General features: G+C 60.9%; 6 protein-coding genes across 6 annotated transcripts; 3 read left to right on the top strand and 3 right to left on the bottom strand.

Annotated features, from left to right (window-relative positions):
• Positions 1-426: 426 nt before the first annotated feature.
• Positions 427-1592, top strand: SDRG_00407 (hypothetical protein). The gene is made up of 4 exons (XM_008605880.1): positions 427-1177; positions 1229-1290; positions 1337-1441; positions 1494-1592. Exons 1-4 carry the CDS (start codon positions 436-438, stop codon positions 1575-1577), a joined length of 993 nt encoding a protein of 330 aa, XP_008604102.1. The 5' UTR covers positions 427-435; the 3' UTR covers positions 1578-1592.
• An 80-nt stretch (positions 1593-1672) lies between these two features.
• Positions 1673-4950, bottom strand: SDRG_00408 (hypothetical protein). Its single transcript, XM_008605881.1, has 7 exons — positions 4164-4950; positions 3967-4109; positions 3737-3922; positions 3051-3696; positions 2881-2988; positions 2558-2829; positions 1673-2514 (listed from the first exon to the last, which is right to left on the bottom strand). Exons 1-7 carry the CDS (start codon positions 4920-4922, stop codon positions 1737-1739), a joined length of 2892 nt encoding a protein of 963 aa, XP_008604103.1. The 5' UTR covers positions 4923-4950; the 3' UTR covers positions 1673-1736.
• Positions 4951-5411: 461 nt separating this feature from the next.
• SDRG_00409 (hypothetical protein) lies at positions 5412-8369 on the top strand. Its single transcript, XM_008605882.1, has one exon. The coding sequence runs from the start codon at positions 5473-5475 to the stop codon at positions 8266-8268; it is 2796 nt and encodes a 931-aa protein (XP_008604104.1). The 5' UTR covers positions 5412-5472; the 3' UTR covers positions 8269-8369.
• Positions 8344-11448, bottom strand: SDRG_00410 (hypothetical protein). Its single transcript, XM_008605883.1, has one exon. The coding sequence runs from the start codon at positions 11424-11426 to the stop codon at positions 8442-8444; it is 2985 nt and encodes a 994-aa protein (XP_008604105.1). The 5' UTR covers positions 11427-11448; the 3' UTR covers positions 8344-8441.
• Positions 11449-12347: 899 nt separating this feature from the next.
• On the bottom strand, positions 12348-13908 carry SDRG_00411 (hypothetical protein). Its single transcript, XM_008605884.1, has one exon. It carries the CDS (start codon positions 13885-13887, stop codon positions 12472-12474), a length of 1416 nt encoding a protein of 471 aa, XP_008604106.1. The 5' UTR covers positions 13888-13908; the 3' UTR covers positions 12348-12471.
• Positions 13909-13973: 65 nt separating this feature from the next.
• On the top strand, positions 13974-26382 carry SDRG_00412 (hypothetical protein). Its single transcript, XM_008605885.1, has 12 exons — positions 13974-14198; positions 14252-14633; positions 14685-14763; positions 14811-15559; positions 15614-15949; positions 15998-16231; positions 16278-16346; positions 16393-17862; positions 17907-19153; positions 19199-19407; positions 19462-25079; positions 25123-26382. Exons 1-12 carry the CDS (start codon positions 13981-13983, stop codon positions 26290-26292), a joined length of 11781 nt encoding a protein of 3926 aa, XP_008604107.1. The 5' UTR covers positions 13974-13980; the 3' UTR covers positions 26293-26382.
• The last annotated feature ends 721 nt before the right edge of the window (positions 26383-27103 follow it).

Here is a 27103-nt window from a genome sequence, read left to right on the forward strand (position 1 = left end):
AGGAATGGCCGTTGGATTTAACAAGAGCTGACCGACAGCTCAATCAGTCGACGCAATACACGATGCTTTCTCAGTCGATTCCATCGCTGTCGAGCTCTACTTCCTCCTCTAGCTTCTCGGAGCCCAAGCTAGCCACCTTTGTAACGCCAGACCAATGGTAAATGATCCGCCCTCGCCAAATATACGGTCGACGCCAGGTCGCACCAAACGGGACTCGCAGCACGGGACTGGCAAGCGGTCTCGAGACACCATCCCGCCCGATCGACATTGTAGCTCAGTCGTACCGTATCACAGCTTTTATAGTGTCGAGTTGAATTTGTAGAGGCAGGCTTCGTGACCTCCACCGCTTTCCGCAATGTGGTGGGCGCGGCCAAGTAACGCCATTCACAGAGTTTGGTGGATCGTTACTACTTTTCCAGTTCTTATTTCTAAACTATGGCCAACGCCGCCGCCGTCGCCGTCCCGATCGTCGTCGCTGTCGTCCTCGTCTACGTCGTCATGACGCGCAGCATCAAGATCGTCAAGGAGAAGGAGACGATGGTCATTGAGCGACTTGGACGCGTGCACATGGTGCTTTCGCCAGGCTTCCACCTCATCCTTCCGTTCATCGACCGGCCTCGCACTCATGACCAAAAGTACATAGTCGAAGTCAGCGGACGCTTGACGCTTGTCGACAAGGAAGGATACGAGACGATTTCAACGCAAAACGAAGTGCTGGACTTTGCCAAGCAGCCCGTCATTACGCGCGACAACGCCGCCATCTTCCTCGACGCCGTCCTCCAATACTCGATCACGAGCCCACGCACGTACATTTACACGGTCAAGAACCTCCCGCACCTCCTCAGCGTCCTGCTGCAAGCGCAGATCCGCAACGTCGCCGGGTCGCTCGACGTCGACCAGATCATTGAAGACACGGCGCAGATGGACCGCGTCTCGAGCCTCATGGACGCTGCGGCGGTGCAGTATGGCGTCAAAATCTCCATGGTCAAGATCCAACGCGTCGACGCCGGCAACCTCAGCCAAGTGCTCGCTGCAAAGAAGCAGGCGGACTTGAAGAACAAGGAAATCTTCATCCAGGCCAAAGCACTTAAGCAAACGACCGTCATCAACGCTGAGGGGAACCGCGACCGGATGATCAAGGAGGCCGAAGGCGAGGCGCAGCAAACCTTGTCACGCGGTACCGCTCCTCCCCTTTCATTTTGCTCAAGAGCACCAATTTTGTCTCTAGCCCGCGGCGAAGCCCAAGCCATTGTCAACGCGGCCAACGCCGAAGCCCGCAGTATCAAGGAGGTCGAAACTATCAATCTATCAAGCTTGATCCAAACGGGCGACGTAGATTTCCAAAGTCGTGACGCGCAATGGCGAGGACCCGCTGCGGTACCTCTTGGCACTCAAGTACATTGAGGTCATGCGCCAAATTCTGTCGCTCAAGCACACCGAGGTACGCATCGAGAACCACTACCTTGCATCGTCGGACCCTAACCGCGTTGCAGGTCCAACTCATGCCCTTCGAAACCACATTCCTGCAGACTATCAAAGGCTTTGGTCTCAATACCGTCGCGCCGACGCGTACATAGTCGGCTTCCTAAAACATACAACTCAACGAGTTCTGTACTTTCTATCTACATAACCTCCACTTGCCTTGACCCGCCCTCCGCCTCGCCCATTCCAGTTCACGGAACACAGTCATTTCGTACGTTATCACGTCAACTCTGCACTCGGCACAGCAGACAAGCTCAGGCTACCATCGTCACATCGTCACGCGTCACGGTCGGGACCGTCAGCAAGGCGTGCACCTGCGCTTTGAGCGCGGACGTAATCGCGAGTGCTTGTACTTGGTCCCGACTCGCTTGGACGAGCGTAGGTAGCTGTTGGAGCTCGTACGCGAAGCTCGACACGTTGAATTCGATGCGGCGGGGCGTCTGCGCTGCATGAACGAGCGCCGGCACGTCGTCCTGCAGCACGTAGGCGTCGTCCAGAAGCGACTTGGCGCGCTGCAGTCGAGTGAAAAGGCCCGCGACGTTGTTCAAGGGGACCTCTGTCGCGTTGGAAAAGACCAGTCCGATCAGAACACGGTGCGTCACGTCACGTGGCGTCTGCAGTTGCACGTGCAGCGACAGCGTCGATGCTTCGTAGTGCCAGTGGTCGACTGCTGAACCGTCGTTGCCGAGGAGCTTGCCGTTGACGGCCACCGACATCGGCGGGCGGACATGGCGGACCACAACCTCATACGACCGCGCTGTTGGCATTGTCGGAAAGAACCCGGCGACAGGCTCGATAGTAATGACGCCGAGATTTGGCACATCCATGCGATAGTTGAACACAGTGAATGCGTATTCGTTGTTGGTCGTATACGCGTCCGAGTCGCCGCCATCTTCGTACACCACACCCGAGCCAAATGGAACACCGGCAACAACAAGGAGCCGCAATAAAGCTGGTAAACGCTGGGCCGCGCCGAGGCTCGAACCCGAGTCCGACCCGTCGAGCGGCACAATACTGCCAGCGCGAAGGAACCTAACAACGTTGAGCACGTCCGCATGGCGATAGATGCATATACCGAGGCATCTCGCCAAGCGTAAACTGCGCCGTGTACTTGGCTGGACCCGAGTAAAGTGCACCAAAGGTCTCGTCGAACCAGAGACCGGGCGGGACCCAGACATGGCGCGTCGCGGTCTGCGTCGACTGGTTCAGTGGCGCCACTATCGGCGCAACCAAGTACGCCGAACCAAAGAGGTACTGGTCGCTATGGTCGTACGCCGCTTCGAGGTCGGGCCACTCGAGGTAGAGCGCGTGGAGGAGCCCGACGCCCGATGTAAACGTCTCTCGCGCCTACGCCACATGGACGAAGATAGAACTATCGCATTTGTACAAATAACGCACCGCCGTATAAATGTAGGGCACGAGTTGTCGTCGGAGGGTCATAAATTCGTGCATGATTCCATAAAATGGATCTGGAAATTTCCAGATGCGGCGATCAGCATGGACATCCTACGTCCAATATAACGTTTTGGATCTCAATCAGAAAATATAGTCGAAAAAAGTTGATAGACCTTCATCGAGTGGGTGCGAAAAATCGGCGAAAAGACCCCCCACTGAATCCAGCGCGTGTAGAGCTCGGGGTCGCTTCCGTGAAGGAACCCGCCGAGGTCGTGGCTCCAGTAGCCAAAACCTACGTTGGCAGCCGACGCCGTGAACGCCGGTTGGAAGGCCAGCGACGCCCACGATGCCTCGACGTCCCCCGAAAAGCCCACGGGGTACCGGTGGCTGCCGAGGCCGCCAAACCGATGCAATAGCAGCGGTCGCGTCTTGGACTGGGGCCAGTGGTACGGGTTTGTAAAGAAAACGTGGTTGAGCCACAGCGTCGGGCTCAAGCTCGCGCGGGCTTGGTCATGCGCGACGAACCAGTCTTCGCCCTGCTGCCAGTCGAGCCACCAAAAGTCGACGCCATTCACTTCATGTGGGCGCAAACTTAACGTGAGCCACGCCGACGCAAACGTCTGATTGGTCAAATCAAACGGCACGTAGCGCTTCGTCGCCGGATCGATGCCCATGGCGGTCGCGACAGCCGCGTACGACTCTTCCCACGGCTGGACACCGGACGCCGGATGCAAGTTGAGCGTCACACGAAGGCCCTCTGCGTGCAAGTGCTGCAAAAATGACTTGGGCGACGGGAATAATTCCTTGTTCCACGTGAGCCTACACTCAATTAGGTAGGGGTAGGGTAGGGCAAGGGTACCCGGTCCAGCCTTTGGGTTGCTGGGCTTGGTCGAGCGTGTGGTTTTTGTAAAACGTGAGGTGCCAGTCCATGTCGAGGACGATTGTATCGAGCGGAATGTGTCGCGACGCGTAGTCGGCCGCGAGTCCTTCGACTTCGACGTCGCTATACGCCCACCAACGCGAGTAGAACACTCCAAACGCATACCTAGTTGGAGCCCATCAGAAAGATAGTGCAGCCAGTAGTCGCACCGGGGCGGCAGCGGCACGGGACCGGCGATCGCCGTAAACTCGCGCAAGGCGTCCTTGAACCGGCGACCATGCCCGAAAAAGTACAGATCTTGGGACGACTGCGGGCTGTAGTAGCACACAAAGCCGTGCGGGAGCGGGTTCGCCTACACTAATTCATGAGGCGGCGGACGGCGTATCGGTAAAAGGATGTCGTGTACGTCGTCAAAGCAGCAGCCGACGGCGACGCATTCGTCTTCCGAAGCAATGTTGGCGCCGCAGATGCGCCGCTCGTTGGGTGGAATGATCGCACACGCATGCCCGGGCGACGGCGCGCTGCCCTTGGGCACGAGCCACGGGTAGCTGGCGTTGCTGAGCTCGTAGCTGAGCGAGTCATCGAGCACGACGTAGCCTCGCTTGCTGCCGACACCGTACGTGCAGTGCGAGTCGGCAATGTAGTCGGGCCCACCGGCGTGGCAGTCGAGATTGACCGACCCGTTGGTCATGTCGAGTGTTCGAATGGTGCCGGTCAAGCGACTCGTGTCATTGTCGGAGTACGAAGGGATCCAAGTCGCGCTATTGTGACCCACAGAAAGCACCGTCACGCGCAGATTGCCGTCGCCAAACGACGTGGCCGAGCGCGGATCGTAGTGGAGCGCAAGATGCGACGTCGTGATCGTGAGCCAGCCGTCGTCGTCGTGGTCGACGTGGAACGACGGCACGGCGAGGCGTCGGTTGGTCACAACCATCGTCGCCCGGTCCCGGAAGCTGTTGGTGAGGCTCCACTCCATGCGGATGACTTGCGCCGTGAGCACCGTGAAGCGGGCGTGGCCGGCAAGGACGACGGCGGCAGAGTCCGCGACAGGGTCCGCGCCCAAGGCGACGCTGGCGACGACCAGCGCCGCAAGCAGAGAAAGCAGCTGCGCCATTCGGGGCAAGAATCTCAATGACGGTCGGATATCTTTGGTTGAGGTTGGCATCCGGTTGCCGGTCGGCGGCAGCGCCAAGTGCAAACTCGAAAGCATTTCATGTTCCTGACCGTATCTTACACTATTTATGCACGGTATGTCTTGGGCACATATTTACATCAAACGTCCTTCTTGACGAGCTCGATGCCTAGAGCCTCCAAGGAACACACACCCTTGTGAGCAACCGGCATGCGAGTTCTAAGCTAGGAGCTCAACAAGGATCACCGGCGTCCGCCCAGGGCGTCCGCCCAGGGCGCTTGCCGAGATTCAATAAGACACTATTTACGGAATTTCGAAGCAAACATGTCGAAATACTGTTTGCAAATACGGGCAGCGCGTATACTGTCGGCATGCAACGACACTGTGGCCGTGGCACGCTGCGCAATTCCTAAGTTGTTGGGCTGAGCACGGTCTTGACACCTCTTCCGGCCTTCATGTGGTGCCCACGACGCGTCTGCACTGTCACACTATTTCTTCTGTTTTTCAAGAGAAAGGCTGTGCTGTGACACGCGCCGTGCAGGCTTCGTCCCAAGCGCCCGCAGACGACAAAAGCACAGGACCGATGGAGCCGACGATCTTCGTGCGCAATATGGCCGACGGCGACGTCACCCGCCACGCGCTGCTGCTGCTCGAGTGCGAGTTCATGTGCGACTGGGACCTCCCGACGAATGTGCTCGCCGAGGTGCAGATCGGCGACGCCGCCACGTACTGGCCGGTCGCGCCGTCCGGTCGCTTCAAGGCGCTCGTGCATCTGCCGCGCGTCGGCGCGCACGACATTGTCATCAACGTCGCCGAGTGCTACACGTTCCTCTCGGTCACGTACGCGCTTCCGACCACCGACCACAAGATCCGCTTCCACTACCAGAAATGCGCCGGTGACGACGGGTCGTTTGACGCGCCTCGGGGCGCCGACAACTCGGAGGCGATGGCAGTCGCCAAGATCAAGTTTAATGCGCTCTTGTTGCAGACGGCGATGGCGGCGCTCCTGCCCAACCACGAGACCTTTGCCCTCGAAGTCGACGAGGACGGCCAGCCGATCGTGCACGTGATCGAAACGAGCTTTGGCCTCGCTGCTGCCCACGCCGCGACCGACCAAGAGCTCTACGCGCTTGTCGCCAAGGACATGGAGGCGCTGGGGTATCACCACTGCGTGCGCGGGACGCAGTGGAAGCACGCTGTCATCCTCGGCTGCTCGCGCTACAACCCGTCGACGCGCAAGGCCGACGGGCACTTGGCACTCGGCGGCAATGCGCACGCGATGTTTGGCGCCTGCGGCTTGCACACGTGGGCAGCCACCGTCGGTGAAGTGTCGAGCAAGTTTCTCGATGGGACGCTCATCGATGCGTCCCGGCTGCTCGATGACAGCTGCCACCGCAAGACCCACTGGGCCAACTACGCGACGGGCCTTGGCGCCTTCTTGCACGAGCTCGGCCATGCGCTCGGGCTCGGCCATGCGGTCGACGGCATCATGGCCCGGGGCTTTGACAACCTCAACCGGCTCTTTTGCATTTTTGAGCCCAAGCCTTTGCTCCAAGGCGCGGTCTATTCGCACGCGTACGCCGACGGCAAGCTCATGCTGCACCAGCAACAAGTGGTCGAAGTGTCGGACGTCCACGGCGCGCACTGGCACCGCGCGGATGTGCTGCGCCTGCGCACGTGCAAGTGGCTCGCAGCATCGCGGGTGCTCGAGCCGAGTGGCGCGCCGGCGGTCAATTGGCGCCGGGATTTGCTTGGACCGGTTGGGTATGGCACCCACGACGGCCAACTCACGCCATTTGAAGCCAACGACGAGACGACTGCGGGCATTTTGATCACGTCTGGTGCGTACGTCGACCGGCTGGAGCAACTCTCGCCGTCGACGCTCAACGATTTGCTCCTCGCCGATCTTAGCGTCGGTGGCAACCAAGATCTCTTTGTACTGCTCGACCACGAGTACATTTTGCGGGTCGATGTCCACGCCGTCGCTTGGGTCGACGGCCTTCGGTTCCACACCAACCTCCGCACGACGCGCATGTATGGCGGTGGCAGTGGCATTGCACCGCGGTCGCTGGTCGCGCCACGTGGGCACTACATTGCGTCGCTCTTTGGAGCCCACGGCCAGCACCATCTCGGGCGCGTCGGCGCCGTCGTTCGCCGCCTGCCGTCGACCGAGCTAACACGGACGCTGCTGCCGGCACCGACAACGGCCACGACTGGGCTGTTTGCATCGGCGCTCTCGTCGTTGTTTGGCCCGACCGTGCATACTCTCCCGGCGGTTGGCGACGGCGCCTACGACGGCGACCAAGACCCATTTTCGTTCAAAGACGGACTGGGTGCGGTCGTCATCTCGTGTGCGACGTATGTGACCAACCTCAAGTGCCTCTCGGTGTCGGAGGCGGCGGCGCAGCTGGCCGACGGCTTGTACTGCAGCGACGACCAACACGTCTTTGCGCTCGTACCGGGCGAACACCTCGTCCAAGTCGACGTTCGGTCGGGCGCGTGGGTTGACGCACTCCGATTTGTCACCAACAAGCGCGTCACGCCGTGGTATGGCGGCGACGGCGGCGTCTCGTCGGCGCTCGTGTGCCCGCCAAGACATGCGATCGTCGGCTTTTTCGGCTCGATTGGCGACAACTACGTCGGGACCTTGGGCGCCTACTACTCGGAGCTGCCGCCGACAACTGTGCCACAAGCACCGACGTCGGTCGTCGCGCCGCTGGAGGCGCCCGTGTCGACACCGATCGGTGTTGTGGTTGTCGCGACGGCCACCGACGTCCAGCTTGTTGCAACGTTTGCATCGATGGCGGCGTACGCCGAACTCCGCGCCCAGCATCCGCACCATGTTGTCTTTGTCTTTGCCGAGCACGATACGCTCGTGCAAGTCGACGTGTGCCGCCCGGACGGCGTCACAGTCACTGGCGTCGGTCTGCACTCGGCCCGCCTCGGCAGCGCGTGGTATGGTCACTTTGACGCGGCGTCACTCGCCTACTTGAGCGCACCAAGCGCATATCTCTCGCATCTGCACATTGCCGGCGCCGACGTCTCGTACGAGTTTGCGGCGACGACGTCAACGACGACGGCACCAACGTTTCTCAACGATGGTACGACGGTGGTCGACGCCGGCGAGGCCAACGCCTGCCTCGACTCGCGTGTCGGTCTTGTCGCGGCGGTGGTCTGCCGCCACAACAATGGCGACGCACTTGTCGACAAGACGCTCGAGTGGTCCAACGTGTCGCTGGACACGACACCGCCGTTGACGTGGTATGTGTCGCGCGCCATTGTGAGCAAGAGCCTGCCGGACGCTGCGACGCCGCACGGACTCTTGGCGATTGATGTCGCTGGCGTCACTACGTATGCGCCGAGTGGTGACTTTTCGTAAACCCTAATCCACGAGTTGATGCAGACCAAGTGTTTGTAGAAGAAGACTCTTCTCGCCGAAATAAAGTTAGAGGAATGAGATATCAGAACCAGTAGTTTGAGTGCGCCTAGCGCTGCGTATATGCTACGCACAAGACTCAAGCAAGCAAGGAGGTCGGTAGTGGGTTAGTAGAATTAAGGAGAGAGGTGGGCGAGCGCGCTTTGCTGCAAGAGCGTGAGCAAATGCCGCATTTCGGTCGTCGAGAATGCCTTGTAGACGCTATAGTGCTCGTCCGCGACGACGTCGGCCAGCTGCAGCGCATCCCGCGCCAACGGGCGCGTCATCGTGGGAATCGCCGCCGCCGGGTAAAACTGCAGCCGCTCGATCGCTGCGAGCGTCTCCATTTGGACGCGGTGCGCGGAAAACACGAGCGACGGGAGGCAGCGCGCGCGAAGAGCGTCGGCGTTATCGATCGCAGAGTGCAGGAGCCAGCCGTGTTCAAAGTGGAGCACGTCGGTGAGCGCGGCAAGAGCGACCGACGCCCGAAACAACAACGTCTTGACCTCGGCCTCTTCCTCCGAGAAGCAGTGCACGGCGCACCGGGCGCCAACCAGCGACCGCCACGCATCATAGGCCTCAGTGGCCTCGACATACGCCTTCCACGCCAAGTGCTCGCGAACGGTGCGGCGCAACTCGTCGGCGCGGTCGCCAAAATCAACCTGATCGAGAAGCGCGAGCGTGTCGACAGGCAAGGCTGCAAGCAATGGCTTCAAGCTCGAGTGCTTGTCCTCGAGCACAAAGCGCCGAGCGAGCAGGTTGGCTTGGACCACGGCTTCGGCGCGGTGGCTCTCGTCGTAGCAGAGGATCTCGAGCGCGCCGATGCGCATGGCGTCCGAGGCGTTTGGCATCGTCATCCTCGCCTCGGCGGCGGTCTTGGCCACGTGCGCAAAGAGCGGTGGCGGGCAAAACGGCGCGATCGACGCGAGGCATGCATGCGACGGGACCATCGTGACGCACTGCGCGTAGACAGCGCCGCGCGCGTCTTCCGGAAGCGACGACGCGTAGAGCGCGACGAGCTTGAAGTGCTTGTGCTGCACGAGGTGCCGCAGGTACGCCTTCAGCACCTTGTGGCCGGCGTTGACGTCAAACACTTCGCCGGTCGTCTGCAGAAAGAGGACAAAGTGCGCGCCAAACCGCAGCAATTGCGGTGACGCGCGGTGCGTCGACGGCACATTGAGCCCAAGGTCCCACGAGAACGGCTCGGCATCCGTGTCGACCAGGCCGGCGAGGATGTCGCGGACGATGACGTCGACGCGCGACGCGACGAGCTTGGCCTGGATGCGGCGGTGCGGGTGCATCGCCTGCTCGCGCACGACCGCATTCGCGCTGCCCGAGACATCGGCAAAGAGCGCGTCCATGCTCGAGATATACCGCCCGCCGATCGCCTTGGTCGACGTCAGAAATGAACGGTAGAGACGCATGTGGTCCGTGTTGAGCTCGAGCGCCAGCGACGTCGACTGCGCCTTGAGCTCCAAAAGGTGCGAGATGGCGTCGTCTTCAATGTGGCCGACCGCCGCTTTTGTGAGCGCCCACACGTGGTCTTCCCAGCACGCGCAGGTCGGCGATGACAGCAGGACGTTGGCGTTGCCAGACAAAGCAGCGTACACGATACGCTCGAGCTCCCGCGCCTGCAGGCTCGTCGTCTTGGCCATAGACGCCGTGGCATTGGCGTCGGACAGCTGCCAGCACATTTGTTTCCAGAGCATGCGGTACGGGTTGCCCCAGCGCGTGACGCCGTCGTCGCCTTCGCACGCGCCGTTGACTTCACCGCCTGCGAGGCTGGCCGCGCGCCACGGCTGGCCGAGCTGAATGCAGAGGTCCGCGGCCTCGCGCGGCTTGCCGGCGCGGAGGAGGCGCCACACACTCGTGAGCAAGTCGAGTTCGTCTTCGGCGTCGTCGTCGTCGACGTAGCTGTCGCCTTCGCGCAACGGGCCGTCGGGGTCCATGGCACAGACGACGCTCGAGCGGCGCTGGCGCTGGAGCTGCTTGAGCGTGCGCGCATGCATGTGGCGCTTCTCGGTCGTCGCCTCCACGTTCTCGGCGGCGACCGCTTCAAGCCACTTGAGGACAGTCTTTTGAAGCGCGTAGAGCTTGTTGCGGTTCTCGAGCGCCGCGATCGCGTCGAGCTCGGTCGACGACGCCGTCAATGGCAGCTGCGACGAGGTCTGCAGGACGCAGAGGTCGTCGTTCTTTAGGATGCTGAGCTCGCGAAGCTCGTAGAGCAACCGCCACGTGTTGCGCTCGTTCTTGAGTTCGTTGAGGAGCACGCTCGGGTCCGGCTGTTTATTTTGAAAGGAAAAGCCGTGCTGCAGCGAGAAGGGCGCCGGCGTCGAGGAGGACGAGGATGGGACGCCGGCCTTGACGCGGGCTTCGATCTCGTTTTGGAGAATCTCGACGTACTGCGAGAGCACTTGCTGGCAGAGCTGGTTCGGGTCCTCGACCATCTCGAGCTTGGTGTACAGCTGGTCGAGCGCGGTCGCAAACGCCTCTTCTTCCGGACGCACCGAATGCTCCATCCATGTCGCTCGGTGCATCGTCGGGTTGCTGTACGTGTTATCGTTGTCGTTGCTCTGCGTCGTGTACGCATTCGAGATGGACGAGATCGTTGCATGGTCGTGCGAGCGCATGTTTGCCTTGGGCGACCGCGACGACGACGCGAGCTGCAAGTGGAGCGTTCCTTCGAGCGCAAGGCCGCAGTCCAAGAGCACCCAGTCGCTCGGCACCTCCTGGCCTTGAAAGAGACCTACAAAGCGCGGCGCGTCCGACGGCTTGGGCGTGCTCTGGCGCTTGGCCCATGCCAGGTAGAGCACATGGCCGATGGTCGTCGTCGCCGCGTCCACGTCCACATATTCGACCGATCGATCCGGGAACTGGACTTTGACGTGCGCCATGCCCTTCTTGACCGACTTTTCGACCGACGCCGCCTCGAGCTCGTCCAGGAGGGCGGCGGCCTTGGCCGCGCGGCTCGCTTCGGGCCGCGTCGCTACAGGCTCATACGACGTCATGTCCACGTCCTCGACGGTCGAGGCCTCATGGCGCTCCTCTTCTTCCTGCAGCTGCGCGAGGAAGGCCAGCGACGACTCGGCCGCGAGGATGAGGTCGCTCGTCCGCTGCGCCATTGCGTTTTCAGTGGCGTGGAGCAAATTCAGCCTCGCCAATTTTATTAAATTATCCGGATAAGAGTACGGATACCCTCGACGATATCCGGAAAATTGCATGTTGAACCGGAGATGATGAGGTTGAAGCAGGCGTGTCCAAGCAAGGACCCTTCAAGGACTCGCGCGTCGCGCCGTCGCACGTGCTTTATAGTGTCACGACGGCGAGCTCGCACGGCCGCAACGCTCTTCGCAGCCTACTGACGCGCAGATGCATCGCCGACGTGGACGACTAGCGACGACAGAGCTTAGTTCTTGCTACTACTTGGTGGAGCTCAAACTCAAGGGTGTTATTCTATCCCTTGCTCAAACTCGACGCAGTTTTGCATCCAATATATTGCAATCAAGCTCTATCGCTCCCGAGAGTCGTTGGATCCATGAAAGAAGCCTCCCGCGCTGGCTGGCTACAAGCTCACCTACACGACGCCGCAGTTGATACGAGGTGTTGCGAGGTCTCCGTAGTCAGCCAAACCTTGACGTGAATGCAGCGAGGCCACCAAAACGGTGTAGGGCGCAAGAATTATATTTGCAGCAGTACGCTCGCACGAGAGACTAGTTACGCTTTTGTAATACGATCTTCCACACGGCGGTTAAGACCCGACGTATCGACTTGGTGCTAGCCAAACTGGTCGGGCTCTCCAAGCTGCTCTGGAAGGTCCATCTATCGTATAAAATGCATCTGCGAACCAGGTGCTGACCAACTAGGCAAAACGACTCACACAAGTCGTTTTGCAAATGCCCTTTTGGTGCCAAAATAATGATGGTCATTAGTTTGCCCGGCTGGCGTGGACGTGCAGTGGAGAACTCTTGTGAGTACGAGCGATGATCTCCCTGCTCTACCGATGCCTTAGGGCATGCACGGTCAGCCAAGGACTCCTTGCCGTCGACGGACTCTGGCTTTTATAGTATTCGACCAACAATAATGTCTTATGTCGATGCAACCATCTGGACTAGTGCGAAATTCATCAAAATGACTGGGAGGACATTCGTGGCTGCATCAGTAGGACTACTACTCTGGGATCGAGTAGAGGAGCTTTCCGGCGGCGCTGCACGCCAAATGCTGTACCTTTCGAATGTCGATGGTCGAGACATACGACGGCAGCAGCGAACGGCAGACGATCGCTACTTCGTGCTCGGGCAGCGACGTCACGACGAGGAGCACGACCTTCTCGGGCAAAGCTTCAACAACGGGCATAAGAGCATCCGAGATCGTCGGGTGTTGCAAGACCGCGTCTTCGAGTTCGTGCCGGGGTACAAAGAGCGTAAACGTGCCGGTGCGGAAGCGCACGGGCGCCCGCAGACGGTCGCCGACAAACACGTGGCCGTCGACCACGGCGCCGCCGTCCGACGTTCGGTAAAACCCATCCGCGCTAATGCGGACGAGCGCTTGCTGCTCGACGTAGCCCGCACACTGCCACGGTGTCTGGACAACCAGCTCACCGTCTTCGCCGTCGCGACACACCATGCCGACGCTTGGCTTTTGCACGCGCACGACAGCGCCGGGCCAGAGCGCACCGGCGTTCGCAAGACGGTCGTGCGTTGGCGGTGCGACACCGGGCCGAATCCCACCGGCGGCAATACCTCCGGTTTCGGTCGACCCATAGTTCTGTACGAGGGCGAGGCCAAAATCGCGGCGCAGCGCTGTGTGCATCTCGGTCGGCAGGGTCACACCGGCGCTGTAGGCCAAGTCGGCAAACAACGGTACCGGTTGCACAAGCTGCAATAGCGGTGCGTAGGTACCTGGCGTTCCAAAGACAATGGTCACGGCATGTGGCGCCGGCGTCGACAAGACGGGCACAAGGGCGTCCATGCCGCTGCTCATGACAAGCGTCGACATGTCGCCATGCGGCGACGTCATGATGGCGAAGAGCGCATTGATCGCATACGCGTGGGCTATCGACGAAGCGAGCACAAAGCGGCAGGGACGACGTGGGAACATGGCGGCCTGCGTCGCGTCGCCCTGCGCGTACATGCTTGGCCACGAGCACGCGACAACTTTGGAAGTGCCCGTGCTGCCCGACGTAAGCATGCACACACCGCCGTCACGTCCGAACGCCGCAAGCGGCCAGGCTGGAACGGACGTCGGTGGTGTCGTCGTCAGCGCCACGGTACTTGCCGTCGCGTCGACGATTGACGCGGCGCCGGTTTGCGCAATCGCATACTCGAGCAAGTGCAGGCGCGACGCCGGTAAGAGGACCACGACGTGCTTGCTCTGGGCGGCGGCTACGATGGCGGCGGCGCTCGCGAGGTCGTTGCGAACCACGAGCACATACACGGACGGCGTGGCACCGACGAGCGTCTCGAGGAGCGCTACTCCCGTACGCAGCAGCGCCGAGCGCGCATTGCTTACGATGACCGGGGAATCGGTGCTTGGTGACGCAGCCGCCTCGAGCAGCGCCAGCCGGCCGGCGCGTCGGACGATCATGGACGTTCGGATCACTTTTGATTGGTCGCCACTTTGCACTTGCACATGATTGGTCGCTTTTGGAGGGACAATGCAGTTGGATCTTGCGCGACCATGGATCGTCGCGGCAGCACCCCGCGGCAGCGGCCACAGACGAGCCGGCTCAGTACCAAGAAGGAAGCCTATCGACTGCCCGAAACGACTGCGTCGTCGTCCGCGCCCGTAGCACCGCTCGTCAAGCTCCGGTTGCCGACGCTTCTCGGTGGTCCCGCAACGACGACCGAGGAGGACTGTGGTGCTACCTCGCCGCGCGTCGCAAAGCGGCCTGTGCGGTAACTCGGCTGACTGCGTTGCCAAGTTAGAGGTTCAAGAATGATTTGCGTAGCGCGAAATCCGCGACCATGACCCGACGTCCGCCGAGCTCGGGGCGGGTCGGTCCGCGGCCGCCGGTGCATGCCCACCGCTTGCTCGCCGCTTCGCCTCGCGCCGCCAATGCACAAGACGACTACTGCTCGAATCAAGATACCTCCCACACTATGGCGACTGTCAGCAAACCGCCCGAGACCGAGCAACCTCCACCAACATTGGACGCATTCTTCAAAGCTCACTGCTTCCGCGACCGAGAAGCCTTCCGCCACATCACGGACGCCCATGGCCCACTCCTCGCCAAGTCTCTTTACTATGACTCGACAACACCTTGTGATACTGCAGTTGATGAGGCTGCAACCTCCTGGAAAGACTGTTACGTGCTCGCATACACCCCCGAGGTATCGTCGTGCTCCCCGAATGCACGAGCCATATTGTCTGCGCTGCTGTAGACTGGACGCTTTCGCATCCGCTTCCTAGCGTCTGGCTTGGAGAAGCGCGTGCACCGCGTCAATTTGATGCTTCCATCCGGTACCAACAACCCACACATGTCCTTCATCCTCATCGACTATCGGTAGACAACCCCCTGGCCTTTCTCCAGCAGCGGGCTATCTTTTTCCAGGAAAATGCCTTGATCCGGGACGTGTGCCGCGTCGCGTCGTCGCTCCACGACACACCTCTCGACGGCGTCCATGTCCTGGCGCAGCACTGGAAGGAGCGCATTGTCCAGCGTGCGATCGGCGCGTTGCCCCGCACCAAAGCACTGCTCTCGACGCATGGCCGTCTCTTATCGGATGCGCTCACCAGTGCCAGTGACGACTATGCCGTCGCCATGCAGAAAACGTCGCGCTTCTTCCATCACCAGCAAGCACTCTATCCCGTCGCCGCGGCCTACGCGGCGCATGAAGCGACGGTCCGGACGCCGACGCCCGTGGTCATCCCCGAGCGCAGCGCGCCATTTTCGGTCCTGCGGCAGCAGCTGGAACAGACCTACTTGTTCGCACAGGCGTGGACGCTGCCACTGCTGAAGCAAGTGCTCACCATGTCCGCCGCGATCTTGCACCACGTGTCGTTCTTTTATGACATTCCAAGCGACTATGACGTGATCGCGTCACGCCCGCAGCCGCCGTTTTTGCTGCCCGACTACCTCTGTCTGCAGCACAGCACGATGGCCATTGCGCAAGAGACACTGCGAGTCGACTGGCGCAAGGAAATGATCCAGCTCATTCAGTGCTCGGTTGAGATTGCACCAATCAAAGACCTCTCAGTCGTGCGCCGGTTTGTCAAGTACGTTGACTGTCTCCTCAGTCGCGACCTGACCGACCTCGTATGACAACATTTCTTTCAAGTACTTGTAAAGTGTTGATGGACAAAATGCTAGATGGCGGCGTCGTCGTCGGGGTTTTGGCGCCTTCTTCTAGAGCCCCGCTGCACGCAGATTACGCGCCAAGCGTCCGAGATCCCCATGTCGACGATTCGGAAGCGCCACGTACCTCTGTACTACCGGCCACGGCTCAAGCCGCCGATCCTCGCACTTACCCTCATTTTGCACGCGGTACCGGGTTCATCGCGAGCCGTGACGCTGCAGCCGTCACTGGACGAGGTCGAAGCCGCGATCGTCGAGCTCATTGGTACGACGACGACATCTTTCTTGCAGCAAGTGCGTATCGAGAGCGCGCTCATACCCGACGTCGCGCCATTGCCGCTGCTCCACGCGGTGCGCTACCGCATTTTCCATTCGAGAGTCAACCTGTAGAGCGAGTAGGGACGGGCGACCGAGGTGCAGCGTGCGATGGCCGAGACCACGAGCATCATGCGGCGCCTCTTTGTCGAGCCCTTGGCGCTCGTGCAGCGATATCAAGCCTTTGTGTTGGACTTGGACTCGCGCATTTGTCGTTTGCAGTCGCAGCTTGGCGCTGACCAGAGTGTCTTCTTGCACGACGACATTTTTCATGCCATACTAGACCAGCTGGCTTGGTTCACAACGACGCTGGCGACGGTGCGTCGTGCAGTTGTATCCGGATTTTCTCTCAAAATGTGACTAGGTCTCTGTCTCGTCGTTTGACGGCGAAGCGTTTGGGCTCCTCCAAGTCGACTCGCGGCATCTCAAACAAGTATTCCGTGGCGAGATCGTGTCTTTTGCTTTAACAATCGGGTTAGGTGTTGTACGACCAAGTCCATCATGTGGTCCAGACGACGCTGCATGCGCTGGCGGCCAACTGCCACATCCGCGAAGGCAGCATTACGTCGGCGTTCGAGGTGGATTTGACCAAACTCACGACGGTCCCCAAGACCGAAGTCGACGTCGAAGCGCAGTGCAACTACATCCACGACCTCCTTGGCTCTGTGCACGAACGCCGGCTCGCTGTGCACACGATCGACGGCCGGCTCGATGCGATCGCGGGCCTCGGTGTCCGCGTGCACATAGCGTTGCACAAGGCGATCTGGGCGCGGCACTGGACGCTCCAGCAGTGGCCGCAGCGGCTCCATGTGGCCGCGTTGCGTGCGAGCGAAATCTGCGACTGGAAAAAGCTCCAGCTCACGGAGGGGCTCTCCAAAGAGAAGCGCCGGTTCGAATCCGACATTGCCGAATTACGCAACGACATCGCAAGCTTTCTCGAGTCGGCGGTCTGGGCACGCGAGAAGCTCGATGCGGTCGCTGACCGCGCCCACACGCTTCTCGAGCGCGCGGAAACCGCGGTCGCCCAAGTGCACGCCTTCATTGCGCGCGAAAAGACATTTGGCAGTCCGCTCTCCAAAGACGTGGAAGTGACGTCGCTTCTGATGCGCATCTCGCCGTACGCTCGGTTTTGGTCCATGGCCGCCGAGCTCGTCACGTCGACGCACGTCTGGAGCAAGACCCCGTTCAGTGTCCTGAACGGCGCCGACGTTGTCGCCAAGGTGGACGCGTGGCGGGCGCAAATGGCGGGCGCTCGCTTTGAGTTTCAAGCCAATCCGCGCATCATGGCGTCCCTTGACGGGCTCGCCACCGAGCTTGATGCCTTCAGCGTCGGTGTCCCCGTGGTCGCAATGGTCGCGTCGGGCAGCATGAAGCCGCGCCACTGGGTGCAGATCGTGTCGCTTCTCCCTCGGCACCACGCGGTGACCGGCGTCGCCCAGGAAAAGCTCCTCTTCACGCTCGAAGACCTCGTCGACGATGGTATTCTGTCGGTGCTTTCGGCCACCGAGAGTGTGCACAACACAGCGATCGCAGAGTTTCGCCTCGAGACGACCTTTCTGGGCCTGCGCCGGTCATGGGCCCGGCCCCTCTTTGCCCTCGACCGGTATGCACTCAAGGACACGTTTGTGATTACCAATTTCTCCGAGCTGCTCGCGGAAGTCGACGACCAGCGCCTCACGCTGCATGGGTTGGTGGCGTCGCCGCACGTGACGTCGTTGCTGCACGACGTACTCCAGTGGCAAGACAAACTCCACTTTGCATGCGAGCTCTTGACGCTCTGGCACGCCGTTCAGTGTCGGTGGCGCGCCGTCGAGGGCTTTTTCTATCGCGTGACCGACACGGACATTGGTCGGGATGTCGCTACGATGGAGAAGATCTGGCGCAGTCTCTCGAACATCGTGCGCGGCCAGCCCAGCGTCGCCCGCATTGTCGACTCGGACAACATCAAGGTACCCAAACGATACACGATCTTGGTGGTATGCACGATACGTAGGAACCTCTGGAGAAATGCTGGCGCATCCTCGAGCATGCCACCAAGGCGATTAGCGCAGTCTTGGAGCTGCAGCGCGAGGCATTTCCCAAGCTTTGGCTTCTTCCCGACGACACCCTCCGGGATCTTCTCGTAGCAAAAGATCTGGCATCGCTCGTACCGTGTCTCCAAGGACTCTACGACGGTCTGTGCAATCTCGAATCGAACGAAAGTGGCAGCATGACGCGCTTGGGTCTCCATGGCGACGATGGTTTTTCATTCTCGGCTCCGATACCGTGGCAGTGGCCAGTCGCCGAAGGTTGGTTTGAGCATCTTGGTGCACAGCTCCACAGTCTCGACAAGGCGATCCACACTGCGGTTCATGACGCAATGACCGCCGCGTTTGCATCCGCTGACGCGCTCGTCTCTGTCGCGCCAGTGCTGACCACGGTCCCGCTGCAAGTTGCAGTGGCCACATTGCACTTTGCGTGGACACAGTGCATGACGCGCGCCATTGACGCGGGTGGTGCCACGGACGACGTCCATCGCGCGCTCCAGACGTTGACCAAGGAGTTGCTCGCTTTGTTGCGGACGTGTCCGCTCAAGATGGCCGTGCTACTCACCGACGTCAGTGCGCTCACAGATGTCACAACCAAGCTCCATGGCGCCACCAACGACCATTTTATTTGGCAAGCGTATCCCAAGCACCACCAAACCACGTCGGGCGAGTACGTGCTCGACGTGCTGCAGACGTCAGTGGCCTACCGCCACGACGTTGTGTGCCACCACCGCCCGCGGAGTGCCTATACGACCGAGAAGGCAGTGTTCGGGCTCTTTCTAGCGCTGCGACACGGCCGTGGACTACTGTTGCAAGGGGATGCCGCCACCGCTACGGCACGGGACCTTGCTTGTCTTGTCGGCACGACACTGGCGCTATATACGGCAACACCCGCGGCATCGTCGTGGCGTCACCTCGGGCGGCTGCTCCTTGGCGCTGCGAGCACGGGGAGCTGGCTCTATATCACGGATCTGCACGCGCTGGCGGCGCCAGTCGTCGCCAAGCTGGCGCACGCCGTGCTGCAACAGTCGGTGGCGCGCCGCGCTGTGGACGGACGGTCTGCAAACGTGCACCCGCACTTTGTGTTGCTCGCATCCGTCTCGGCCCCAATGTCGACGGCATCGACGCTCTCTGCGCTCTTTGTGCCGTGTGCTCTCATACCGCTCCCTGCGCCTATGGCGACGAAGCGCGCGTTGTTTGCCCACGGGTTTCAGTATGTATATTCTCATTCGATGGAGAATAACGTCTTGCAAACTAGGCACTATGAAGCGCTGAGTGCGTGGATCGGCGTGTTTTTAGATGGACTACGGGTCGCCAAGGTGCTCGTGGCCGAGATCACGCTCGCGCCGTGGCGTCTGGCGCAAAGCGCTGCGTCGCATTGGTCAGAGATCTCGACGCTGGAAGCAGAGGGCGACGCCGTCTTTGCTGCCCTTGAGCGCATCGTGATGGCCCGCCTGTCCATGGCTGGTACGTTTCTTCGTAGCTCGTCGCTTCTTGGCATATATTGGTGCGCTTCTATAGATGCTGTCGTGGCTCTGCAGCTGCTCCGACGGCTTGCACCAGTGCCGTCCTTGGCGCACAGTGACGCCGCCGTCGAGTACATGGCGAGCAAGATGACCCAGCTGCAGGAGACGACGTCAGCATTCCTCTGCTCGATCCTCTTTGGGGCGCCTGTTGTCGGCAAGTCGACGCTCTTGGCTGCTGCCGCCCACGGACAATACGACATTGTTCGGCTGTTCCCCGCTGAGGCGTCGACCTCCCTTCTCGAACCGTTTTACGGCGCCGGCCTCCAGAGTTCCTGGCTCCACGACGTTGTGACCAAAGCAACTGTCACCGGAAGGCGCTGGATCATTCTCGACGGACCCTGCGACGCCCGCCTCCTCGACACCGTCATGGCGTTTCTCAACGACTATCAGCGCGTGTCGCTCGAGGCAAGTGCAGTGCATCGGCCGTGGCGCATTGTGCTGGAAACAGACGTCGTCGCCGGTCTTTCTCCGTCCACGGCGCCGTCGATCGGCCAAATCCACCTTGATGCCACCGGGTTCAGTTGGCGTCACGTGCTCGACAACTGGCTGCAACGACTGCCGCCGTCGATCGCCCGGTCGCACGGCAAGACACTACAAGATCTCGGGTTCTGGATCCTCCCGCTCGCGTGCGCGGTGCTGCCGCCTAAGCATCCGATGGCGGTGGCGTCGGCTCACACGATGGTGTCCCTGCTCTCGCTTGTCGATGCGCTCGTCGCGAACGGCGGGTGGCCAACCAATTCGACGGCCATTGCGCCACTGCTAGAAGGGTGTTTTGTGTTTGGCTTGATTTGGTGCGCCGGCGCCGCCTTGTCGCCCGCCCACAAGGAGACATTCAACGACCTCCTTCGGCGCGCGGTTGTTGGGGATCTCCCGCATCACTACCGAGTGCTTGCGGCGCCGATACCAAGCGAAAAGAGTGTCTTTGACTATATGTTTGACGTCGCCGTTGGGCGCTGGGTGCCGTGGCCGACTGCGACGGTGACTGTCGATTCCACGGCCATCGGTGTCGTCGGCGCGGCGTCGGTGCGCACCGCCTTCTTCATCAAAGTATGGCGCCCGAGCTATCGCCCGATCTTGCTCACAGGCCCGTCGTGCAGTGGCAAGTCCTACCTCTTGCGACATGTGTACCGTTCCGACAACTCGCAGCACTACATTCCATGCGCGGCGGCCATGCCCAACCTCAAGCGCCACATTGCGTCCAAGCTAGGGTGGGTCGGAGAGCGGACACTCGGTCATCTCCAGGGCCTTGACCACTACGTTATCCTGGACGACTTGCACGTTGCTTGCACCGGCGTCGACTGCGTCCGTGAACTCGTCGAGACGCAGCGTTGGCGGTTTGATTCGGGAGACATTCGGCTTCGCCATGTCTGGTTTGTCGGCGCCATGCGCAGCGACGACACTCGATCGACGTCTCAACGGCTCCTTCGCCATTTCTTCCACATTGCGCTCGACCCATTGACGCCCGACGGGATCTTTGCCGTCTGTGCGACCTCGGCCACGCCGGTGCTTGCGCCACCGGTGCGCGATACCGTGCTGCGCGCAACGTCCGCGCTTGTACTCGACTTGCTCGAGCACCCGGCGACACTACATCTTGGCTGGAATGTGCTGCAAAAAGGCCTCGACATCCTTCGTATCGTCGGGACGCTGCCGCCCTCGACCTATGCGAATTTAGGGCTGAGCATGCTCTGGGCCCACGAAGCCTCCCGCGAGTTTGAAGACGCGCTTCGGGCCACCGCCGACATTACCCGATTCCGAGCGAGCCTGATTGCTGCCTTGGCGGTTGGGTTTGGCCCATCTTCGGTCGCCCAACTCGAGTCGACGAGCCGCTTGAACGGGTTGGTATTTTGCCCCAACGCCCGCCAACCATCGCAGTACGACGAGATCTACCGACCGCAGTATGTCGCCGAGTGTCTCAGCGCGTGGCGCCTCGCGACCAAGTACCCGTCCACCGTACATGCGTCTCGAGCCGTAATCGCGTGTCTCGCCAAGCTCCTTCGCGTGCTTACGCTGCCACTCGGCGTCGGCCCGTACGTGTTGATCTTTTTCCAGCACTCGGCCGGGAGGCACGACACACCGCGTCAAGTGGCCGCCATCGCGGGCATGGCCAGCGCGATCGTTGGTCTTGAGTATTGTGAGGCGACATCGACCAGCATCGGGACGCCCGCAAGCCGCCGCCTCGTCTATGTCCCACCGTCGGTTGACGCCAGTGCCGTCGTTGCCACCGTGCTCGACGCGATCCGACATGGTGATGGGACAGACACCCCAACGCATACCACGTTTCTCGTACTACCTATGGAAGCGAACGGCGACGACGATGTACGCACCTTGTACCCGATGCTCGTCAGCGCCCCTTTCCTCTTTCAATACGCCCACATTGTGTGGTTGGACGACGACGGCGGTGACTGCTTTGACGGCAACGCGGCTGCTATTGTCGCCCGGACGACGCTGGCACCGACCATGTCGCGGCACGCGCGGTCGGACGCTCTCATTGCAGTCTGCGGCGAAGTCCAAGCGCATGTCGAGCGCGCACTGCGTCACGCTGGCGCGTCGACACGCCTCGCATCCCTTTCCAAGTATGCGTTTCCCGAGGCCGTCGAGACTCTCTTGTCCGAGCACACGGCGCGGTGGCTAAGCAAGGAACGCATCTGGACGCAGGCGCTGGTCCAAGCATCGATCCTCACAAACAACATTCATGCGCTAGCCACCGCGACGGAGCACCTCTTGTCGACGCTGGGACGTTTAGAAGCTCGGCGAACGGAGTGCATTAGTGATCTCATGGCGCGGACCGCCGCGGCCAAGCAGCTCGACGACCATTTGGACGCTCATGTGGCCAGCGCCGCATCGACCGCCGAGGCGTGTGCGCGCCGACTCGCCGAGCTGACCGCGGCGCTGGCACCATTCGAAGCCAGTGCCAACGCGTGCGGCGTGCTCGTGCTCGACTTGCCCCACGACGACATCTTGGATGAAGCCAAGCCGGCGCGGCTGCACGGCCATTGGAGTCAACTCCACGTCGTGTTGCAAGAGCTGCTGTCGCACGGCCGCGGGCGACGCCGCCAGAGCACCGTGCAAGGCGCGGCATCCGTCGATGGCCGCAGCGGCAGTGTCCGCGACCTCGTGCGTAACCTGCTCCAAGTGTCGATGGAGCGAATGGCCCACACTTCGATCCTCAGTGCGCGCCAATGGCGGCTCTCGATCGCCGATGCCAAAGTGTTTCCGACGCTGCAAGTCGTCCTCGACTACCTCGACGCGCTCTTAGCGTGGGCCAAGGTCTTGTACGACAAGCGGCGTGTCTCGACGCAGCTCGTCGACGACCGCCACCGCCTCCAGGTGATGGAGCTGGCCACGCCGCAACATCGCGTGGCACAGCTCCAAGTGCGCAGCGAGCTTGGCATGGCGAGCGCGGATGTCGAAGCCCACGACATCGAGATGCGGGCCGCCGAAGCGCAGCTCACTGCACTCCGAGCCAAGCGCGCCTACGAAGAGGCCGTTCGGCGCCGCCTCGACGCGTCCATGGTACGCACCCAGGACCAGTTGGCGTCGGTGCCCGTCGTTCTCGGCGCGCGCTTGCCCGGTGCGTGTGTCTTGGCGGCCACGATTCGTGTCTATCTGGCGTCGTGCGCGAGTTGCTTGCGGACTTCTGTGCTCGAGTACGTGACACGTCACCTTGAAACGATTCACTTTGCGTGCTCGGTGGACGAGATGTTGTCGCTCTTGTTTGAAGAGCGGACGCTACTACCACGCTGGCGCCTCCACGGGCTGCCGCTGACACACTCATTTACTGCCGCTGCCTTTGCCATCGCGTCGAGTACCAAGCCCGTACTTCTCGTAGACGGCAATGGCATTGGCGAAGCCTGGCTCACGTCCTTGTACGGGGACAACCTCCTTATTTGCGACGCGACCGAAACAAACCTCTCGCGCGCCACGACGCGCGCACTCCAGACGCGCAAGAAGCTCCTTGTTCGCAACGTCGAAGCCGATTTGCGCTCGGTCCTTTCCAAATTCGCCCACGTTAGTGGACAAGTGTACGTGGATGGCAAAATCCACGCCGTCCACGCCGAGTGGCGCGTGTATATCCAGACGCCATTTGTGTCGGGCACGCAATGGGACGAGGCCATCTACCAGGCTATGGACGTCGTGGATGTTTGCTTGGGCCCGAACGACGCGCCCAGCTACTTTCAGTCGCTCGTGGCGACGCTATGGGATGAGAGCGACCATCTTCGCGTCAAAGCCAGTTGGCTCACCTACTATGACGCGCCCAGCATCGACGACGCGCTTCTGCCTGCGCTCGCCGCCAACGCATCACTCGACGACGTGTGGCATTGGCTCCAAGCCGACGAAGTGCCAGAGCCGCCCCCCGCAGGCTTGGCGCCATCCACAACGTCGTACATGGAGAGCCTTCTTCCGACGCTACTCTTCCTCTTTGATGCCTCGTATTATCTGTTGGCGGTCAATTGCAACTACGCCGTGTACTGGAGTGTAGCCTCAATCGCCCGGCTTGTCGAGGCCGCCAAACACCGATGGCAAGTCGACACGCTTCGCGCTGAAGAGTCCAAGCGGGATCTGCTCTCGCTGGCGCGCCCGGGCTTGACGCAGGCGTTCACAAAGCGGCAGTTGCTCAAGCGCGCCCAGACGCGCACCCAGCGGTTCCGAGATCACACCGAACCACGCGACGTAGCCGACCTACACGCGCATGTGCTGCAGTCCATTGCGACCGTCGATGCCATCGTCTCGAACGACGACGCGATGACGTGGCGCTTTCTCCTGGCGATAACGTCCACCCGGCAGTTTGCACCGTCGTTGCAGCTCTCGGATGCCCTGCTGAGTGACATGGCGCGTATTTGGCGTGGCGAAGTGCCATGGATCTCGAGCGTCGACGCGCTGCGCAAGCCCGCGTCAATGGAGAAACGGACGTGGGCGATCGTGGTGACGCTCTCGCAACACGAAGGGCTACGCGATTTGGTCACGAGCGCACCAAGTGCGACGGAGGATGCCAACCCGATATACAGTGCGTGGCATCGCGTCGTGCAGGCGACGTGCTGTCTGTCCCAAAATGAACTGCATGCTGCGATCGCGCACTTTACGGCGGTCGCGCTGGCACCGCATGGTCTTCCGCCACTGCCGTTGCCATATACAATGACCCAAACCGTGCTCCAAGCCGCACTGGAAGCGACCGACAGTAGCACACCCATTCTTCTCTTTGTTGACGCCGCGCCGTCGGCAGTCGTGACCCTCTCGGAGCTCGGTGCACCGCTCTCGCTCTTGGCGGTCGACGAGCCGCCCGACGTGGTGCGGGATGCGCTCGCACAAGCTGCTGCGTCCGACCGCTTAGCACTCGTGTTGCTGCACAAGCTTCTGAGCCACCTCCCGTCGCTCAGCCTCGCGTGGCAAGAGCAGCGCGACCAAGACAAGACTAGCGAGAAGCACCGTCTCATGCTCTGTTCGTCGATTCATGACCCGATGAGCAAGGCCGTTTTGGCGTGCCACGCGCACAAGCGATATTTGCGACCAGTGGTATCGCTGGCCGACGCGCTCGGCGCCCACCCGTCGCCGACCACCGATGACGACAACGACACGGTTCGTGTGCGACTTTGCACTCTTCACGTCGTGCTACTGGTCCTCTCTGCGAAATTCGTTGACGTCACTCATGTGTCTTTAGCGCCAACAACACGTCTTCTTCGCCCCCGTCGTCCCAGTGGACGCATCGGCGCTGGCCATGGCCATGCGTGACGTACTCGCCGCTCCACCAAATACCTCGAGTGCAACGCGGTTTGCGATTGGAGTCGCTGTCTACCACAGCTACGTTCCGGACGCGGACCGGCTGCAGGTCATCTGTGACTGGCTGCAATGCAGCGAGGGTCGTGGCATCGACGAGTCCGAGGTACCGACACCCGGTGCTGCGTTTTCAAACACCCAGCGCGGGCTCGTCGAGGTGTATGGAGACACGCTACGGCACGTGTGTCCGCCTCTCGAGCGCAACGACGAGGCCAGTGTCAAGGAGCTCCAGAGCCTCTCGCACGCCATCTCACTGCACTATACATTCCACGATGTCCTTAGTCTTGCCACGTGGCACGAGCACCAGCGAACGCGGAGTCCGTGGACCAATTTTTTCTTTGCCGAAGTCGCTGCCTTTGGGGTGCTCGTTACGCGTCTGCAGCGGGATATCGCAACGTACCTGGCCGACGTACCGTCACATCGATCGACGGTGCAGCAATTACTGGCGGGTTATGCGTTTCCGCTGGCGTGGCGGGTGCTCCCCCGTCTCCAGCTCACTTCGGTCGAAGCATTTGTCGCGCACATGAAGCAGCGACGAAGATGCCTCGAGGTGTACAAGGACGGCAGCAATGAATCCGAGTTTTGGCTTCCCGCGTTCGCGCGCCCCAAACGACTCGTGGAGCTTCTTTTGTACCAGCATGTGCCCAAGCGCGCGCGCTTTGTGCTCGGCGACGAGCTCACACGCGGTGCGTCGATTGCCGATCGATTCGCGCGTCGACTGCTCAAGAAGCCAATGACCGACGAGACGCGGCACAGCACGGCGCTCACGGGCATTCGCGCCTACAATGCCAGCTGGCACCCGACAGCGCGGCAACTGCGCCGGCCCGAAGCTCTCGGAACCGCCTCGGACTTGCCGTCGGTTCACGTCGTGTACGTTGATGACGACGAGAATCGAGCGGCGCTCGTCGACCTCGTCGAGCTCCCCGTGCACCACGTCGACAGCACGAAAGACCCGATCGTGAGCTCGGTCATCTTGCGCGTCGTCGTACGCCTCCCTGACGACCCAATCGACCGGGCATGGCTCCTAGCACACGCGTTTCTGCATGTCGGATGACCCGCGGTTCGAGACCCAGCGAATGTCAAGGAACACACTAGTTCATAACCCATTTATCCCAGAGCCCACTAGTTCATAACCCATTTATCCCAGAGCCCACGTTCTCTCATTGATGACCATCATTATTTTGGCGCCAAAAGAGCATGTGCAAAACGACTTGCAAAAGCGTCCAGTTGGTCAGCGCCTGGTTCGCAGATGCATTTCATAAGACAGATGGACCTTCCAGAGCAGCTTGGAGAGCCCGACCAGTTTGGCTGGCACCACGTCGATAGGTTGGGTCTTAGCCGCCGTGTGGAAGATCATACTTACAAAAGCGTATAGTCTCTCGTGCGAGCGCACTGCCGGAAACATAATTCTTGCGCCCTACGCCGCTTCGGTGGCCTCGCTGCATTCACGTCAAGGTTTGGTGAGCGCGTGACTGCGGAGACCTCGCAACGTCTCTTTCTTTGTGTTGAGGGCCTCCAAAAGCCTTGAGTATATTTCAGGGTTATTAAACCCTTGGTTGGAACTGACGGGTGCCGTGTTGCTCTGCCTGCAGACCGTCAGACCGTGGGCTCGGTGCAGTGCTGCTATAGTTGGCTACGCCACTCGGTCGTGCTGTCGCCGGCGTGGCTACAGGCGCGCGAGTCGGCCAGCTGGCAGTGTTTAGCTTGTGGGAGGAACTACAATGGTACTGCATGACAGCTACACTACTTGTCACCTGGGGTAGAATGGCTGCGCAGTCGTCTCGAGCGAGCACGCTCCAGATTAACTTCAAGTTGCGTCGCGCTAGATTCGTATCCGGACACGATATATTATCCGGATGACGTCC

Source organism: Saprolegnia diclina (assembly GCF_000281045.1).
Source record: "Saprolegnia diclina VS20 unplaced genomic scaffold supercont1.1, whole genome shotgun sequence".
NCBI classification, from domain to species: Eukaryota; Oomycota; class Saprolegniomycetes; order Saprolegniales; family Saprolegniaceae; genus Saprolegnia; species Saprolegnia diclina.

Bases quoted from the DNA above. Each gene is read 5' to 3' on its own strand.
- SDRG_00407 (XM_008605880.1), top strand. From the start codon at position 436: ATGGCCAACGCCGCCGCCGTCGCCGTCCCGATCGTCGTCGCTGTCGTC. The intron at 1,178-1,228 runs GTACCGCTCCTC...TTTTGTCTCTAG, and splicing joins GCAGCAAACCTTGTCACGCG to CCCGCGGCGAAGCCCAAGCC. The intron at 1,442-1,493 runs GTACGCATCGAG...ACCGCGTTGCAG, and splicing joins TGTCGCTCAAGCACACCGAG to GTCCAACTCATGCCCTTCGA.
- SDRG_00408 (XM_008605881.1), bottom strand. From the start codon at position 4,922: ATGCCAACCTCAACCAAAGATATCCGACCGTCATTGAGATTCTTGCCC. The intron at 4,110-4,163 runs GTACACGACATC...GAATTAGTGTAG, and splicing joins TCGGCTGCTGCTTTGACGAC to GCGAACCCGCTCCCGCACGG. The intron at 3,697-3,736 runs GTACCCTTGCCC...AATTGAGTGTAG, and splicing joins CAACCCAAAGGCTGGACCGG to GCTCACGTGGAACAAGGAAT.
- SDRG_00409 (XM_008605882.1), top strand. From the start codon at position 5,473: ATGGAGCCGACGATCTTCGTGCGCAATATGGCCGACGGCGACGTCACC.
- SDRG_00410 (XM_008605883.1), bottom strand. From the start codon at position 11,426: ATGGCGCAGCGGACGAGCGACCTCATCCTCGCGGCCGAGTCGTCGCTG.
- SDRG_00411 (XM_008605884.1), bottom strand. From the start codon at position 13,887: ATGATCGTCCGACGCGCCGGCCGGCTGGCGCTGCTCGAGGCGGCTGCG.
- SDRG_00412 (XM_008605885.1), top strand. From the start codon at position 13,981: ATGGATCGTCGCGGCAGCACCCCGCGGCAGCGGCCACAGACGAGCCGG. The intron at 16,232-16,277 runs GTGCGTCGTGCA...AAATGTGACTAG, and splicing joins TCACAACGACGCTGGCGACG to GTCTCTGTCTCGTCGTTTGA. The intron at 19,154-19,198 runs GTATGTATATTC...CTTGCAAACTAG, and splicing joins TTGTTTGCCCACGGGTTTCA to GCACTATGAAGCGCTGAGTG.